General features: G+C 63.0%; 1 protein-coding gene across 4 annotated transcripts in view; it reads right to left on the bottom strand.

Moving 5' to 3' along the window:
* Positions 1–367: 367 nt before the first annotated feature.
* The window catches only part of Gtf3c1 (general transcription factor IIIC subunit 1), a 53382-nt gene continuing 37601 nt past the window's right edge, over positions 368–16148 (bottom strand). The window contains exons 21-37 of one of the 4 annotated variants that reach the window (XM_070004285.1): positions 15571–15706; positions 15324–15405; positions 15052–15240; positions 14005–14162; positions 13402–13544; positions 12341–12422; positions 11723–11835; positions 9693–9755; positions 8432–8525; positions 7215–7465; positions 5944–6231; positions 5353–5612; positions 3870–4150; positions 2753–3173; positions 2627–2660; positions 2127–2319; positions 368–1181 (exon numbers count right to left, since the gene is read on the bottom strand). In XM_070004285.1, the coding sequence (XP_069860386.1) occupies positions 969–1181; positions 2127–2319; positions 2627–2660; positions 2753–3173; positions 3870–4150; positions 5353–5612; positions 5944–6231; positions 7215–7465; positions 8432–8525; positions 9693–9755; positions 11723–11835; positions 12341–12422; positions 13402–13544; positions 14005–14162; positions 15052–15240; positions 15324–15405; positions 15571–15706 (3001 nt within the window). In that variant the 3' untranslated portion in view covers positions 368–968. The remainder of the gene's footprint in view (positions 1182–2126; positions 2320–2626; positions 2661–2752; positions 3174–3869; positions 4151–5352; positions 5613–5943; positions 6232–7214; positions 7466–8431; positions 8526–9692; positions 9756–11722; positions 11836–12340; positions 12423–13401; positions 13545–14004; positions 14163–15051; positions 15241–15323; positions 15406–15570; positions 15707–16148) is intronic. The other 3 variants (XM_070004286.1, XM_070004288.1, XM_070004287.1) reach the window with 3 other exon arrangements.

Here is a 16148-nt window from a genome sequence, read left to right as displayed (position 1 = left end):
CAGCCGGGCGGGTGGCCCACGCCTGCAATCCCAGCCACTCAGGAGGCCGGGATCTGAGATCACACGAGGACTGAGGCCAGCCTGGGCAGCAAAGGCGAGAAAGTGGAGCTGGGGCTCAGCGGTAGAGCGCCAGCCTTGAGTGAAGAAGCTCAGGGACAGCGCCCAGGCCCTGGGTTCAAACCCCACACACGTGTGTGCACACATGGACACACACACACACAGAACAAGACCCGTGCGCAGGGAGCTGGGGGTGCTGGTGGGGACCCCTACACCATACGAGGCGGGAGGGGGGAACTCGGCCCCACACTTCTGGGCGTCCTACAGAGCGCAAGTCCCCTGTTACCAGAACTTTCCATTTTTCAAAAGATAGCATTCGGATTGCTTTTTCAAGATGTAAAAACTCTACATTTTTAACATGTTGGGAATGAACTAAAAATTTAAACACGAACTGACGAGAACTGCAGGAGCCCGGCGGGTGGGCCCGGCGGGTGGGGCCGGCGGGTGGGGCCGGGGCCCGGGGGGTGGGGCCCGGGGGGTGGGCCCGGCGGGTGGGGCCGGGGCCCGGGGGCCCTGTGCCGGGACGCGGCGGTCAGCAGCCATGCGGGGGCCCTCGCGACCCCGGGCGCCCACGATGGCTCAGGAAATACACTACGTGCCTCTGAATTAAAAATAAATACAAACATGCTAGGGGACTGACCTCTAAACAAGGAAAAGAACACACTAAACCAAACGATCCCCCGGCCCGCAGAGCTCCCTGCTGGGCGCGGGTAGAGGGAGGCGCCCCGCCGGGCCGGGGTGGGGTCCCGGGCCCCGCCGCTCGTCCCCAGGGCCCTCCGTTGGTGGCACGCGGAGTCTGTGCGCTGGGCACACCCCCCGGTGGGTCAGGGACCCCCTCTGCGGAGGGAGGGGGGGGTCCCAGCCACCCGAGCCCGGGGGTCCGGCGCCCCGCGCGCCCCGCTCCGGAGTTTCTAAAAGTGGCTCCACTTGTTCCAGTTGACGTCGCGGGGGAACACGCGGCCCAGCCGGATGGTGCAGTCCAGCGTGGGCTCGTAGAAGGCCGCGCAGTCCCCGGGCCCGGGGGCCTCCTGCACCTGCTCCCCGACGGGCCTCGAGAAGAGCGACACGGCCGTCGCCGGCTTGCGCAGCACCCGTCTCCGTATGCAGCCCAGGGACTCGAGGCTCTGCGGAGGAGGATGCGTGAGCCCGGCAGCCCCCGGCCCGGCCCCGCCGCCACCTGGAGCAGCTCCAGCGCAGCCACGGCTGCAGCACGCCCTCGTAGGCCCCGCCCCCTGCCCAGGCCCCGCCCCCTGCCCAGGCCCCGCCCCCACCTGGAGCAGCTCCAGCGCGGCCACGGCTGCAGCACACCCTTGTAGGCCCCGCCCCCTGCCCAGGCCCCGCCCCCCACCTGGAGCAGCTCCAGCACGGCCACGGGCTGCAGCACACCCTCGTAGGCCCCGCCCCCCGCCCCTGCCCACCTGGAGCAGCTCCAGCACAGCCACAGGCTGCAGCACGCCCTCGTAGTCCCAGCCCCCCGCCCAGGCCCCGCCCACCTGGAGCAGCTCCAGCACAGCCACAGGCTGCAGCACGCCCTCGTAGTCCCAGCCCCCCGCCCAGGCCCCGCCCCCGCCCACCTGGAGCAGCTCCAGCACAGCCACAGGCTGCAGCACGCCCTCGTAGTCCCAGCCCCCGGCCAGGCCCCGCCCCCGGCCCCGCCCACCTGGAGCAGCTCCAGCACGGCCACGGGCTGCAGCACACCCTCGTAGGCCCCGCCCCCGCCCAGGCCCCGCCCACCTGGAGCAGCTCCAGCACGGCCACAGGCTGCAGCACGCCCTCGTAGTCCCAGCCCCCGGCCAGGCCCCGCCCCCGGCCCCGCCCACCTGGAGCAGCTCCAGCACAGCCACAGGCTGCAGCACGCCCTCGTAGTCCCCGCCCCCGGCCAGGCCCCGCCCCCGGCCCCGCCCACCTGGAGCAGCTCCAGCACGGCCACGGGCTGCAGCACGCCCTCGTAGGCCCCGCCCCCCGTCCAGGCCCCGCCCCCACCTGGAGCAGCTCCAGCACGGCCACGGGCTGCAGCACGCCCTCGTAGGCCCCGCCCCCCGCCCAGGCCCCGCCCAGGCCCCGCCCACCTGGAGCAGCTCCAGCACGGCCACGGGCTGCAGCACGCCCTCGTAGTACTCCATCAGGCCGCTCTCGGGGACGCCGGGCCGGCTCATGATGTGGTACAGCATGGCCTCCATCATGCCCTTGCACACCGGCACGTTCAGGTGGCCGTCCACGCCGCGCCACGGGCGGCTGACGAAGCAGATGTTCTCGTGCCTTCTGCGGGAGAGGGGCGGGCCGGCCGGGGGCGTGCGCTCAGCCGCAGGCAGGGCTTGGGGGGGCTGGGGGCCCCCGCAGGGGACAGGACGGAGGACCGGGGTCCTGGTGCCCCCCCCCGCCCACTGGGCGCATGCGCACCACGCTGCACAGAGCCGCTGCTGACATGCGGGCTCCGGGCAGGTGGCAGCTGCACCCGGAGCTGGTGGACTCTGAGCGCCCGGGAGGGGTGGGCGAGGGCGAGCCCTCCTGTGTCGGGGAACCCAGGGTCCCCGCTTATCCGCAGGCCCGGGAAGGAATCCCCACCTACCGTTCCTGTGCGGCCGTGCAGCTCTTGGCGGGCCCTGGGGGAGCAGGGGAGAGGGCGGTGAGGGCGGCGGGGTTGCGGGCGTGGCCCGGAGGCCTGGGGGCGGGGCCGGCGGGGCGTCCCGGGTACCTCGGGGGCCTCCAGCATCCTCCGGAGGGTGGACGGGACAGCTCAGCGGCTCGGGGCCTGCGGCGCTGGGGGCGCTGGCAGCTTCTGGGCCCTCCTGCCCGGGGACGCCTGCCCCCGTGTTCTCAGGAGCCGAGGCCAGACGCACGTCCTGGAGCGTGGGCCTCTTGGCAGGGGGGCTCCGGGCGTCCCGGGCGCAGGGGTCACCGCTCTGGCCGTCCAGATGGGCACGCCGCTTGCCACCGGGGGGGCTGTGCGCAGGGCCCGGGCTCTCGGGGGGCTGCGCCTGCTTCCTCGGCGTGGCTTGCTCCTCCTCGTCTCTGGGCCGCACCGAGTGCAGCAGCCAGGGGTCGGCGTGGGCCGCGGCCACCAGGCGCACCGTGTTCCCGCCCACCTCCAGCACCTGCTGCTGCTCCAGGAGCTCCTGGGGGAGAGCGGGACGCGGGGCCATCGCTGGCGGGACCCCACGCGTCTCCACGTCTCCCCACCAGGCCGCTCTTAGACCGTCACTGTGCCTCCCACGGGACCTGACCCCAAGCACCAAGTCCCTCTCTGGATTTGGCGCTGTCCTGTCCACAAGGGTCGGGCACTCCCTCATGCTCAGCCACGCGCCACTCCCTTGTCCTGACCCTGTCCAGGGCAGACCTGGGGACCCCACGAGTCCGGCTCTGGCCTGGCCTGGCCTTGGCGGTGGGGTCTGGGCTCTGCCACCATGGCTGTGGCTCTGCGTCACCTCCTGGCACTGAGGGCCCAGGGGATAGCCTGGGACACACGGTCCCCTCAGAGGCCACAGGTCTGTCCTGTCCCACAGGAAGGCCACGTGGATGCTGACCCCCAGCCCGATCCCCAGCAGCTGTCGAACACAGCGCAGGGCGACAGGCCAGGCCAGGGCACAAACGGTACACCATTCTTGGGGCTCAGGGTCCCTGGGCTGGAGGGGGCAGGTGGGCGGGGCACTGTGCAGGGGGCCGGCAGGGGTGAGGAGGGGAGGGCAGGGCAGCGGCTGGACTCAGCCAATGCTGATGCGCAGGGGAAGCGGGGTGTGGGGAGAAGTCCTCGATTTTCAACGTTGGCCACTTGACCTCCTGACCCTGCCGCGCCCGCCTGCGGCGGGGCCTACCTGGACGTAGTCTGGGAAGGTCTTGGTGCGCTGGCCGCCGGGCCTCTGCAAGGCGGCGAAGCTTCGGCTCAGCCTGTCCCTGTCCACCCCGAAGGCGCCCGCGGCGGCCACCGTGCTGCGGATCTCCAGGGCGGCGCACACGTCCTCCGAGCTGTACCCCGCCAGCGCCATCTGGTGGGCAAAGTCCTCCACGCTGGAGGCCTGCTCTGGGGGGCACGCCAGCCGGGTGAAGGTGTCCGGGAGGCAGGAGGTTCCGGTGGGGAGCTCTTCCAGAGGCATGGCTGCGGGGATATTGATCAGGGGGATAACGGAGCCAGCCTGGGAAACCCTGCTTTCCAGACCGGCGCACGCACAACGCTGCCGCTGGGTGCACGGATCCCCTCCCTTTTTTCCCCAGGCCAGCCCGGCTCCCTGCGGAGCGAGCGCAGCTCCTTCCAGTACATTCCAGCTTCTGCCTCCGTGGGCCCCTGTGAAACGCAACTCAGCTAGACCACAGGTCTAGAGGTGCTGATTACATTTGTGCAGGGTCCAAAAACTCTAGATATAAGTGTAGGATTTTGTGTGTGTGTATGTGTGTGTGTTATTTTTCGTTTGCCAGTCCTGGGGCTTGAACTCAGGGCTTGGGCACTGTGCCTGAGCTTCATTTGCTCAAGGCTAGCACTCTACCACTTGAGCCACACCATCACTTCTGGCTTTTCCTGTTTTATGTGGAATGGAACCCAGGGCTTCATGCATGCTAGGCAAGCACTCTACCACTAAGCCACATTCCCAGCCCCGGAATTTTCTTGTGTGACAGTCAGGGGCTTGAACGTGGAGCTTGGGCATTGTCCCTGAGCTTTGTGGATCAGGGCTGGTGCTCCACCACTTTGAGCCACAGCGCCACTTCTGGTTTTCTGGTGGTTAATTGGAGATAAGGGTTTCACAGGCTTTCCTGTCTGGTCTGGCTTTGAACTGTGATCCTCAGATCTCAGCCTCCTGAGTGGCTAGGATGACAGGCGTGAGCCACGGGCACCCGGCAAGCATAGAATTTTGACTATGGCAACACATTGAGAGCAAACATCCTCAGCTTGGACCATACAGGCATGGAGGCCGGCCAGCCAGGGGCCCAGATGAGGAGGGAAAGGGGACAGGCCTCAAGCTGAGCACAGGAAACAGAGGTTCAAGAACTTAGTGTTTCCAGAGCTGAGTGTGAAGGAAGAGGGGGGGAGGTCGCTTTTTTACCCGTCAACAAGGCGCCCAGGGCCCAGCGCCGGCAAAAGTCGGGAAGTGCCAAACGCGGGGTTCTGAGGTGACCTCCCAAGCTAGAAAAGAGGGGTTACCTGCAGGAAGTGGACAGCACTGACTGTCATCTGGGAAAGGCTCCGCGGGCGGCTGGGGAGGGGGCCGCGCACTGCGGGGCGGGGTCCCCATCTCTAGGTGGCTGCGTGCGGCTGGCTAGTAGCGGGGAAGTCGGGGGACACCCCAGCCGGAGGCGGCCACTCACCGAGAGGCCCGAGGCGGGCGGGCACCGGGGTGCTGCGGAGCCGCATCTTCACCTGGCACGAGTTCACCACCACGCTGTCGTTGGGGTTGAGGCTGCGCGTGCTGATGCTGCCGGGCGCGCAGCAGCCCCGCATCAGCAGGTACTTGGTGTGCGAGGCCTGCCCGGCCTTCACCTCCGCGCCCTGGCGCTTGGTTCCCGAGCCGTCGTCCAAGTCTTCCTCCTCATCCTCGTCGTCATCCAAGCCCCCGTCCTTCGCCAGGCTGTGGCAGAGGAGCAGAGCTTGCTGGCCGGACGCAGGGGTGGCCCTGGCATTTCCCACGCGGCCAGCCATGCTCCCCGCCGGGCCCGGCTTTCTAGGTCCTCTTCGCGGGAGGTGTCAGCAGGCCTGCGGGGGCAGCCTGGCTCCCCCAATCCTTACAAGCTCCCCAAGGCCCCCAGCTCCTCCCACACAGACTGAGAGGCAAAACAGAACTCAGCACGCGTGTGTGGAATGAAGAAACACGAGCTGGCTGGGCAAAGGAACCAAGCCAGGGGTGCCAGGCCCCACGGCCCGGACGCCGGCCCAGCGGCCACGCCGGGCCCCCGGCTCACCTCTTCATGTCCTCACTCTCTGTCACCAAACTGTCCACCACCACGATCTGCTCTGGGATCCGGACGTCCACAGAGAGCAGGCCCAGGGAGAAGAGGACCAGGGCTGTCACGCAGTGGCCTCCGGGCCCGTCCAGGGCGAAGGGCACCACGTGGTCGACGGGCTCGCTGCCATCCTGGTCTTTGAAGGCAAAATAGTCAGGCTGGTCCAGCTTGCCGGCGGCCAGGACCCGGTGGAAGAAATGGAAGGACTCGGTGCACAGTGCTCCAGGAAAGCGCCAGGTGAAGAGCCTGCAGGTACAAGAGCAAGAAGGACTAGCAGCCTTGGGCCCTGGCGGCCGTGAGGACCGGGGCAAGCTGCCCTTCCTCCTCCCAGGTGGAGGCTGTGGAGCCGGGTGTCTGTCCTTCTCCTGCAGTCCCAGGGCCACTCCCACAGCAGCTCTGTCTCTTCGCCTAGCCCGAGCCCGTGCCTCACCTCGCATGTGCTGTGCAGTGGCCAGCCTGGTCAGAAGTGTCCCCCCCCCCCCCGTGGCCTGGGACAACTCCAGAGCGCACCCCATCCTCTGACCCGGGAACTCTGGCCCCCAAAGCCCAGAAAGCGGCTCAAGGTCAGATGGCGCTGCTGCACCCACAAATATGTCCAGCAAGGCCAAGGGGCACAGGAACTGAACGGAGCCACGGGGGCTGTGTGCCCGTCTTGGAGGGCGGCTGGGCCAGCCTGAGGCTGCTGGGGGCTTCGTGGAGGAGCTCGGAAAGTGCTGCTCTGGCTGGCCGAGGACTGTGAGGTGAGCCACCATGCCCCCGCCTCCCTGGGCCAGCGCGTGAGTGTCCTGAGGAAGGAACTTGGGGTCCCACCCCGACCTGGAGGGGCTCCCCCCTGGACCACTGAGAAGCTTGGAACCAACTCTATTCCCACGTGGCCAGAGGAAGACAAACTCTAACAGGGCGACACCCTAACCCCAAACCCTGCGGGCCCTAACCTCCTCCGTTCTGGGATGCACTGTACTCCTGGGGTGAGGCTGACAGCCATGGCCGCCCTGCCTGGCCTCCTCCCTCCTTCCCAGGGTGCACCGTGCTCATCGGGTGAGGCCGATGGCCATGGCCGCCCTGCCTGACTTTCTCCCTCCTTCCCAGGGTGCACTGGGCTCCCGGGGTGAGGCCGATGGCCATGGCTGCCCTGCCTGACCTTCTCCCTCCTTCCCAGGGTGCACCGGGCTCCCGGGGCGAGGCCGAGGGCCAGGGCTGCCCTGCCCGGGGACCGGCGGGGAGCTCACCTGTAGTAGGACTGTGACAGCTGGTAGGACATGGGCACAAAGGGCAAGGCCCGGTTTTTCTTGGGGCCCATCAGGTGATTGACCCGGCGCCGGTTGACCAGGCCCCTCTTCTGGCAATCCACAAAGGCCTTGACAAGCACGGGCTCCCGGTACTTCCGGTAGAGGTGGAAGGTCTGCAATAAGGCACTAGGCGGGTGAGGGAGGCGCCGAGGCCCAGGATGCATGGAAGCACTAGGAATCAGTCCCGGGACCTGGGTGGACAGACAGGCCATGGGCGGGGAGGCGGAGCACAGTGTGGAGTGAACCTAGAGGGGCTGGCTCTCAGATGGCACTTCTCCCATGCCCCGCCTACCAGACTGCAAAAAGGGGCAGCTAACATCAAAGCCTCTCGTGTGTGTGTGTGTGTGTGTGTGTGTGTGTGTGTGTGTGTGTGTGTGTGTGTGTGTGTGTGTGTGTGTGTGTGTGTGTGTGTGTGTGTGTGTGTGTATATACTGGGGATGGAACTCAGGGCCTTGTGCTTTTCCTTATCTTTTTCCGCTTAAGGCTGGAGCCACATCTCTACTTCTGGCTTTTTTTTTTTTTTTTTTGCTGGCTAACTGGAGATAAAAAGTCTCTCAGAAGCCAGGTGCTATCCAGGAGGCTGAGATCTGAGGATCGCCGTTTGTGAGAGTCATGTCCAATGCACCACCAGCAAACGGGAAGTGGAGCTGTGACTCCAAGTGGTAGAATGCTCCCCTTGAGCAAAAAAGCCCAGGTAGAGAGTCCAGGCCCTGAGTTCAAGCCCCACAATTGTCAAAAAAAAGGTCTGGGATTTGTCTGCCCAGGCTGGCTTAACATCCTCTCAGATCTCAGCCTCCGAGGAGCCAGGATTACAAGAACGAGCCCCCAGCGCCCGCTCCAAGTCTATCTCTTTGGGCAGAGCCTATGGGAGTCAACATAGGGCGATGCCTGCCGTCACTCTTCCGTCACCTCCCCCAGCCTTAGCTGTCGGTTTGGCCTGCAGTCTGTGTCCCCTGACTCAAGCCCCAGGCCAGGCATGAAAGAAAAGAAAGCAAAAGGAGAGAAAAGACATGGGCCTAGCCCTGTGGTAAGAACATTTGCCTAGTGTATACAAGACCCTGGGTTCCATCAGCACCGCAAATGAGCAAACAGAACCTCCCGGGAGATGAGAGCTCAAGCCGCCAGGCCCGGGTGGCGCAGGCACGGCCAGGACCCACCTGGAAGGACTGGCAGGACTTCATCTGGCTGTTGGACAGGGACAGCGTGCTCTGGATCAGGTTCTGCAGCACCAGTAAGTGAATGTCGTCCACACTGGAAGAGACAGCAGGGCTGCATGGGGTGGGGTGGGGCCAGGCCCCAAGGGGCGGGGCTGGGCAGCATGGGGTGGGGTGGGGCCAGGCCCCAAGGGGCGGGGCCGGGCAGCATGGGGTGGGGTGGGGCCAGGCAGCATGGGGTGGGGTGGGGCCAGGCAGCATGGGGTGGGGTGGGGCCAGGCCCCAAGGGGCGGGGCCGGGCAGCATGGGGTGTGGTGGGGCCAGGCCCCAAGGGGCGGGGCCGGGCAGCATGGGTGGGGTGGGGCCAGGCCCCAAGGGGCGGGGCCGGGCAGCATGGGGTGGGGTGGGGCCAGGCCCCAAGGGGCGGGGCCGGGCAGCATGGGGTGGGGTGGGGCCAGGCAGCATGGGGTGGGGTGGGGCCAGGCCCCAAGGGGCAGGGCCGGGCAGCATGGGGTGGGGTGGCGCTGGGCACCAAGGGGCAGGGCCGGGCCGGGCAGCAAGAGCTGAGGTGGGGCTGCACGGGGGCTGGAGGGGCCTCTTTCGGCCTGTCCTCAAGGCCATGTTTGACTTTGGAGGTTCCAGACCATTCCCAGTTTTAAAAAGAGGCCCAATCTCCTCCAAGTGACAGGAGCACCAAAGCCAGTGACAAAGCCATACCAAACAAACCTAATCACCAGGCACTGTTAGGACTCACTAACAAGTTTCTCTGGGGGAAGAAGGGTTTGCCCCAGTGGGCAATGGATGCCATAGCTAAAACTGGCTACAGACAGTGGGCTGCGGTAGACTATGACAGCAGACAAATGGCACTGGATTTCCCTCTTGTTAAAGTGAGTTTGTCTCCAAAGACAGTAGTCTCTCAATGAATTACAGAGCTAAAAGCAATGTGTAGAGAAAAAGGGGGGAGGAAGCTCAAATGTCCCCCCCCCAGGCCACCTTAAGGCAGCGTGAGGGGAGCCCAGGGGCTGGCAAGCCTTTTCTGTACAGGGCCATAAGCCATGCCGTAGTCTTTTGGGCTCTATAGATTCCTGAGATGATGCACCATGCACGCCATAGCACACAGGCAGCTTGGGGGAGGATACACAGAATGGGCATGACCTGCGTTCCAATGAACCTTTCATTTACACAGTCAGGTGTGGTCTGGACCTGAGCGCCGCCTCCCCTCGCCTGGCCGGGTGCAGCTGCGGGAAAGGCACGTGCCCCTCACCTGTGAAGGACATCCTCCTTCCTGATGCGATCTTTCTCATCCCCGATTGCCAACACTCGGTACCTGCGGGGGACAGGAGAGCACAGCAGTGCCGATGGCCCGGCTGATGCTCCTGAGATGGCCACTTACTGCTGAGAAGGGGCGGGGAAACACCATGCTCACCCAAAGCCAAACACTGCACATTTAACTCAACCACACTGTGCCACGCTGTGCGCGTCCAGTGCGCCTGTCTGAAGGAGCAGGGTAGAGAAGTTGGCTAACCCAGAGGCAACGGGCTGACCCGGACCCAGCTCCTAGCGAACAGAGCAGGATGTGGAACTGGGCCCACTGTGATTAGAAAACGAGACACCAGAGGAGCCTGGAAGATTCCAAAAGGATTCTGAGAAGGCTAATCTAAGAGAAACCAAGCAGAAGGCAGCTGGGACTGAGAAAGAGATAAAGGAACAGAATCTCAAGTTCCAGTGATCTTATATTGCCCAGTGACCAGTTAACAACAACACTGTATGTATCAAACCATCACACACCATAAACGTATGCCACAAAAACATAACAAGTAAGTTGGACACAGTGACACATGCCTGTAGCTCCAGCACTTGGGGGGGGGGGTGGCTGAACAGGGAGATTTAGAAGGCCGGCCTGGGCTAAAGAGTAAGACCCTGCCTCCAAAAACCAAGGGCTGGGATGTGACTCAGTGGTACAGCGCTTGAAACCGGGGCATCCAGCCCCGGTACTGAATTACCGAATGAATGAAAAGCCCAAGGGAGAGTTGCTGCATTCGGTGGTAGAATAGTGACTACTCTACTTCAGTGAGCTCCATAAGGGTCATTGTACTAGGTTCATCCCAAGCAAGTATGTATAAACAGTGGCCATTTTAAGAACATGGTCATTTGTAAGATATTCCCTCCTGAAACGCAGTGCCAAGAAGAAGCCCCTTTTCAGAGAAGTGTGCAAAGTACTTTTAGCTGAGGTGGGAAAGTAGGGAACTCTTTTCTAGTCTGCCTGGCCTGCCAGAAGGCTCAGGGCCAAAGCCAGTGTTAGTTAAACTCTCAAGTGCCACGTGTTCAATCCTCAAGATGGATCAGGAGCGCCTGCCTGTTAGAGGCTTTACTGTTACTGCTGCCTTCCGGGATGAGAAGCTGGACCTACTTCACTGCAAATGTGGGGACATAAATGACAAGCAGGCCAACAGGCCAGAGACACGCTTAAAACTGAACATAACTGTGCCACGTGGGATTCTAGGAAACAGTTTACTGCAGAAATAAAGCAAAGCCCAGCAGAGGGCTAAAGGCAGCGGAGTCCAAGATCACTACCTGGGCCTGGCGCTCGGACCATGGGAATGACCTGCTGGGCAGGTGGAAGGGTAACAGCCAATGGGCATGCAGTAAGCAAAGGCATCATCAATTCACGAGCAGGAGCTGCCCAATGAACACTGTCCAGGAGGCCCCTCTCCATGTGGATGGTGAGAAGGGCGCCCATGTCCAGCCTACAGGCCTTGTTTGCAGAACTTACAGAGGACTGCACTGTTTCACTGGGTTCTGTGTTGAAAGCCAAGTGAGTTCTTTTTTGTTTTGGGTCTTGGGGCCTGAACTCTGGGCCTGGGCACTTTCCCTCAGCGCTTCAGCTCAAGGCTAGCACTCTACCACTTGAGCCACAGTGCCACTTCTGGTTTTTTGGTGGTTAATTGTAGCTAAGAGTCTCATGGACTTTCCTACCTGGACTGGCTTTGAACCATGATCCTCAGACCTCAGGCTCCTGGGTAGCTAGGATGACAGGTGTGAGCCACCAGCGCCCAGCTCCAAGTGAGTTCTTAGGCTGAGTGGCTGAGCTGGACAGTGCAGAGCTCTGGTGTGGAGCGGCTCGGGTCCAGCCCCGGGGCGCGTGCGTGCTGCTGCGCGTGGCTGAGTGCCAGCTCCTCCTGTGCCTGTGGCTTCAGCTACGCTCGAGCAAGGAGCTCCTCACCACGCTCTCTTCCCCGCCCCCACCCCCACGCCTCACGTGCGAAGCCCCGCTGCCTCTCTGCCAGAGCTCACCTGGAGAACAGCTCACGCAGCGTGTCGGGGATCTCCAGGTTCGTGTTCTTCAGTGCCGAACTGAACTTCTCCTTCAGCTTCTCCACAAATTCTTTAAACTCGTCGGCACAAACCTTTGGCAAAGTGGGGAGCGATGTGAGAGCCCTTCCCCTCCACACAGATGCATCAAGACACAACTTGTGACAACCTCCCTCCCACGTCCATAGGGGAGGTGGCAGACGCTCAGCACCCTGCCAGGAGCCCAGCAGGCATGCTGATGCCCGCTCTCCCTGCCCCACACGTCCCGCTCTGTGCCCGCAGTGTGCCAGCACTAGGAGCTGGCAGGTGGCCTCTTCCTCCTCCAGCCCCTCTCACCTGCAGGCCCCAAACCAGCCTTCCTCTCCCGCTCCCTCCCCACCAGCCATCCTCAAAACACCAAAGCAGCACCCCGGGGAAGTCTGGATGGCTTCACGTCTAAAGAGCTGCCCTGTATTCTTGACAAAATGGAGTTCAGGGAAAAAGGGCTGACAAGCTCATTTCCCAAAGGAGCTTGTGGGGCTGGCAGAGCAGTGAGGAGACCAGGCCAGCACCGGCTACCAGGCATAAAGCAGGCTGGCCTCGCTGCCTCCCGGGACCCACCTTTGGGTCTTCGTAGTCACACCTTCGGTTCATGAAGTCTCCAACAAGAGCTTTGTCCTGGTACACCTCGGCCAGGCAGACCCTGTGCAAAGACAGGGGAGAAGCAAGTCTGGATCTGGGCCCGTGTCCAGGGGTTGGCCAGCAGCACGTGTCTGGAACTGGTGGCCCAAAGCCACAGCTGTCCACTCCACTGCCCTTTCAACATCCACCCACAGGTCCCCGGTGTCTGAGATGCTGGCCCTGGCTGGGTGGCTGTCACTTACTTCACAGCCTGGGCCAGGCAGCCCAGGTTTCAGAACTCGCTGCATAGCGTCACACCCTCTCTTATCCAGACCTGCTTCTTTTTCGGGACAAAGTCTGGATTGGGAAGGTCCTCCAGGGAAGACTCCAGAGGGAGGGAGACATGGCAAAAGGCCTGCTGATCAAGATTCCGCCCCCCAGGTGTCACTGTCTAGCTGTCACGCTGGCATCTAGCGCGCAGAGGCAAGGAGCTAGTCCCGGCATGAAGTGTCAAGGCCGCTCAGCCACGGCATAGCTAACTGCAGGCAGTCCAGCGCCCAGGCCCTAGGAGTGTCAGGCTCTCTGGGGGTGGTTTTCCTGTCCCCACCCCTCTCACTTGTGCAGAGGGCAGAGGGGTGACCCTGCTGCTAACAGCCCAGCCACGGGCTGTGGCTTCGGGACACTCAGCTCCGTGGGGGGACACAGTTCTGCTGGGGATGGGATCCATGACCCAGGCCCTAGTTTCTTGTGAATGAGCTACAGATGGGCTGCTCACAGCCAGCACAGGAGCTGCAGTGGAAGCTTCTGAAGGCAAACTGGCCTCCATCCCCTTCCGTGGTGGACTCCGAGACCACTCAGTGGGTGACAGCACTTAAAAGCGCGTGTGGGAAAGCACCTGCCCAGTGCACACCGGGCCTGGGGAAAGCCAAGGGCAAGCGGCTGGCAGATCCACACCTGGATAGAGCCCTGGAACGCTGGCTCCCCCCAGCTGAGACATGCGCACGGCTGGAGAGAATGACCTAGAAGCCTAGGGATAACCCAGAACCCCCCCTTCCGCTTACTTGTAGTTGAGATAGGCTTGGGGGTTTTTGACTATGTAGCGGGCTCTCCGGCCAACGGAGTGAGACGTCTTATCCAGAGACTCCTCGAAGGTGGAGTGCAGAATGTCCCGCACCACCTGCCACGTGACGAAGGGGCCCTTCACCTGCACCCAAGAGCAGAGATGGGAATTCAGTGCCCGCAGGGGGACTGAGCCGCGGCCAAGGTTTGGGGAGAACACATGTCCCTCGGGTGGGACTGACGAGCCTGCAGCTGGGACCCTCACTGGCCGCTGTGGCCAACATGGAGACGGGTCACACACCAGCTCTGCTGGTACCAGCGCACAGGCAAGGGGCCTGGGCCCACCGCGGGCCGAGAGCACCGCGCCGCTGCACATGGACACGACGGGGCAGCACCAAGCCGAAGGACAAAGGAGCTGATGAGGAGCTTTAGGGATGCCGGTGGGGGTGTGGAGGACGGGCCTGGCGTGGGGATGGGGGGGGGTCCCCTGGGACACAGGCAGGGAGTAAAAGGGGGAGACACCCAACAAGCCAGGCCAGGCAGTGTCGCCAGCCAGCCCCGGGGGAGCGGGGCAGATGGGAAGAGTCTGGCCGTGGTGACGTCACCTTGGCGTTGAGGACGTTGCTGGCGATGCGGCACAGCATGAGCAGCCCGTCCTCCTGCGTGGACCAGGACACACGCAGCCGTGTCATCCTCTGCAGGGCGCTCTGGTCGGCCTCGTCGTGGTAGCGCAGCCGTTTGTCTGCAGGTTCTGGGAGCTCCCCTAGGAACCGCGGGGGGGGGGGGGGTGGGGGGGAGAGGGCGCCTCAGGTGACGGGTGGGGAGCTGCCATTCAAGTCTCCACAGGGGTTGGGCAGGGGGCTCAGTGGTGGAGCGCTTGCCTAGCATGCATGAAGCTCTGGGTTCGAGTCCTCAGCACCACATACACAGAAAAGGCTGGATGTGGTGCTGTGGCTCAAGTGATAAGAGTACTAGCCTTGAGCAAAAGAAACTCAGGGACAGCGCCCAGGCCCTGAGTTCAAGCCCCAGAACTGGGGGGAAAGGGAAAAAAAAAAAAAGAGGCTCCACATTTTCATGGTGCCCACATAAGACTTGGCCCTCCTCATTACCCCAGGCATCTTCCTCTGGCTACACTTCCAGGTGACGGGCTGGGCAAGCGGAAGGTAGCCCCTTGTTATTCGTCTGCTGATCTTGGCTTGTGCTTGCTCCCCTTGGATGGCGAGTCCTCTGAGGGGGCCTTACCCTTCCAGATTACCACAATCCAGCAAACTGAGAGGTTCCCCCCGCCCCCCGCCCCCCATGGAGCACCCTCAGAACAAGCCACTGAAGGCAGGCCCTGCCTACGTGCTGTTTTACAATACATGGACCAGGCAAGTGGGCCTAAACGCTGACACTTCTTGTCCCAGTAAGAACCAGAGGATGCCCCGAGGGCTGTGTGGATCTGAGGACTCCCAAAGCCGAACACGGTTCAGTCAGGGGGGAGGACTTTTGGGGGGTAGCTAAGGGAAGGCACACGGGGCCCGAGGCAGGGCACACACGGGGAGTCTGTGCGCAGCCCTCCGGGTCTGGGGCAGAGCCCGCATGTGCTGCGGCCCCTGCACAGCCCTGACACGCCATCCTGAAGCCCAGAAGCAGCAAGGATTCTGCAGGACCTTTCTTGCTCCTCTTCGTCCTCTTCCCGGGATCCTTCTTCAGCCGCCGCCGCTTCTGGCTCCGGCCGCCCTGCACGCGGTGGTTGCGGCCCAGCAGCGGCTCCTGCTCCAGCTGCAACAGCTCCTCCCGCTCGGCATAGAAGTCCATGCTTGTCTTCGCGTCTCCCCAGACGGGCAGCCGGCCTGTGCCTGGAAAGCACGTAAGACACAGCGGCCTCAGGATGGAGCGGTGAGGCTCAGCGTGCCCCGCCGGCCCCAGGCTCAGCACCCACCTCCGGCAGCCAGCGGGATGGGGCGCCTGGACAGGAAGGTCTGCAGCCTCACGGTGAACCCGCTCTCGGCGACGATGTTCTCCTGAGAGACAAGCACGGCACTGAAGTCACCGGGGCCCCGGCAGCCTGTCCAGCCCTGCTGGGGCTCTGTGTGCCCACTCGGGAGCAGTGAAACGGGGGTGGGGTGTGTGGGAGGGCATGCGCGGCAGGGGGACTCCCCCCCCCTTCCTGCCCAGAGCCCACCCACCTTTCTGGCTTTGTTGATGATGTAGCTGGTCCAGATCCAGTTGCGCTTGAGGTGGGCATAGAAACTAGAATCGAGGCCAGCGGCTCCCAGCCCGTCACCGGGCACCACACCTTCATCCACAACCTCTCGGCTCCCGCTGAGACAGGAAACGGAAGTGTAAACCAAGAGACTATAGTATATGTGGGGGGCGCGGGGTGGGGGATACTCTGTGTGTGTGCCCAGAGTTTACCTCCCCCATAAAGCACCCAACAGATAGAAGTGAAGGGCTTTAGTGTTGGCAGATGGTCACTTTCCCCGAAGTCAAAGATGGAAGCCGAGCTTTGGGGAAAGTGGCAGAATTAGCCTTAAGCAAAAATGTCAAATGAGGGCAAGACTCCCTGAGTTCAAGCCCCAGTACCAGCACGCACGCACGCGCACACACACACACACACACACACACAATCCACACAGTTACATACGATTACCAACTTCTAAGTTCCAACAGGTAGAATACACAATATATGGGGCTGGGAATGTGGTTTAGTGGTAGAGTGCTTGCCTAGCATGCATGAAGCATGAAGCCCTGGGTTCAACTGCAC

This window comes from Dipodomys merriami, unplaced genomic scaffold (assembly GCF_024711535.1).
Source record: "Dipodomys merriami isolate MVZ:Mamm:240054 unplaced genomic scaffold, mDipMer1.0.p SCAF_62, whole genome shotgun sequence".
In the NCBI taxonomy this organism is placed as follows: Eukaryota; Metazoa; Chordata; class Mammalia; order Rodentia; family Heteromyidae; genus Dipodomys; species Dipodomys merriami.
Note: the sequence above shows the minus strand (reverse complement) of the source record. Positions and strands in the feature narration are given on the sequence as shown.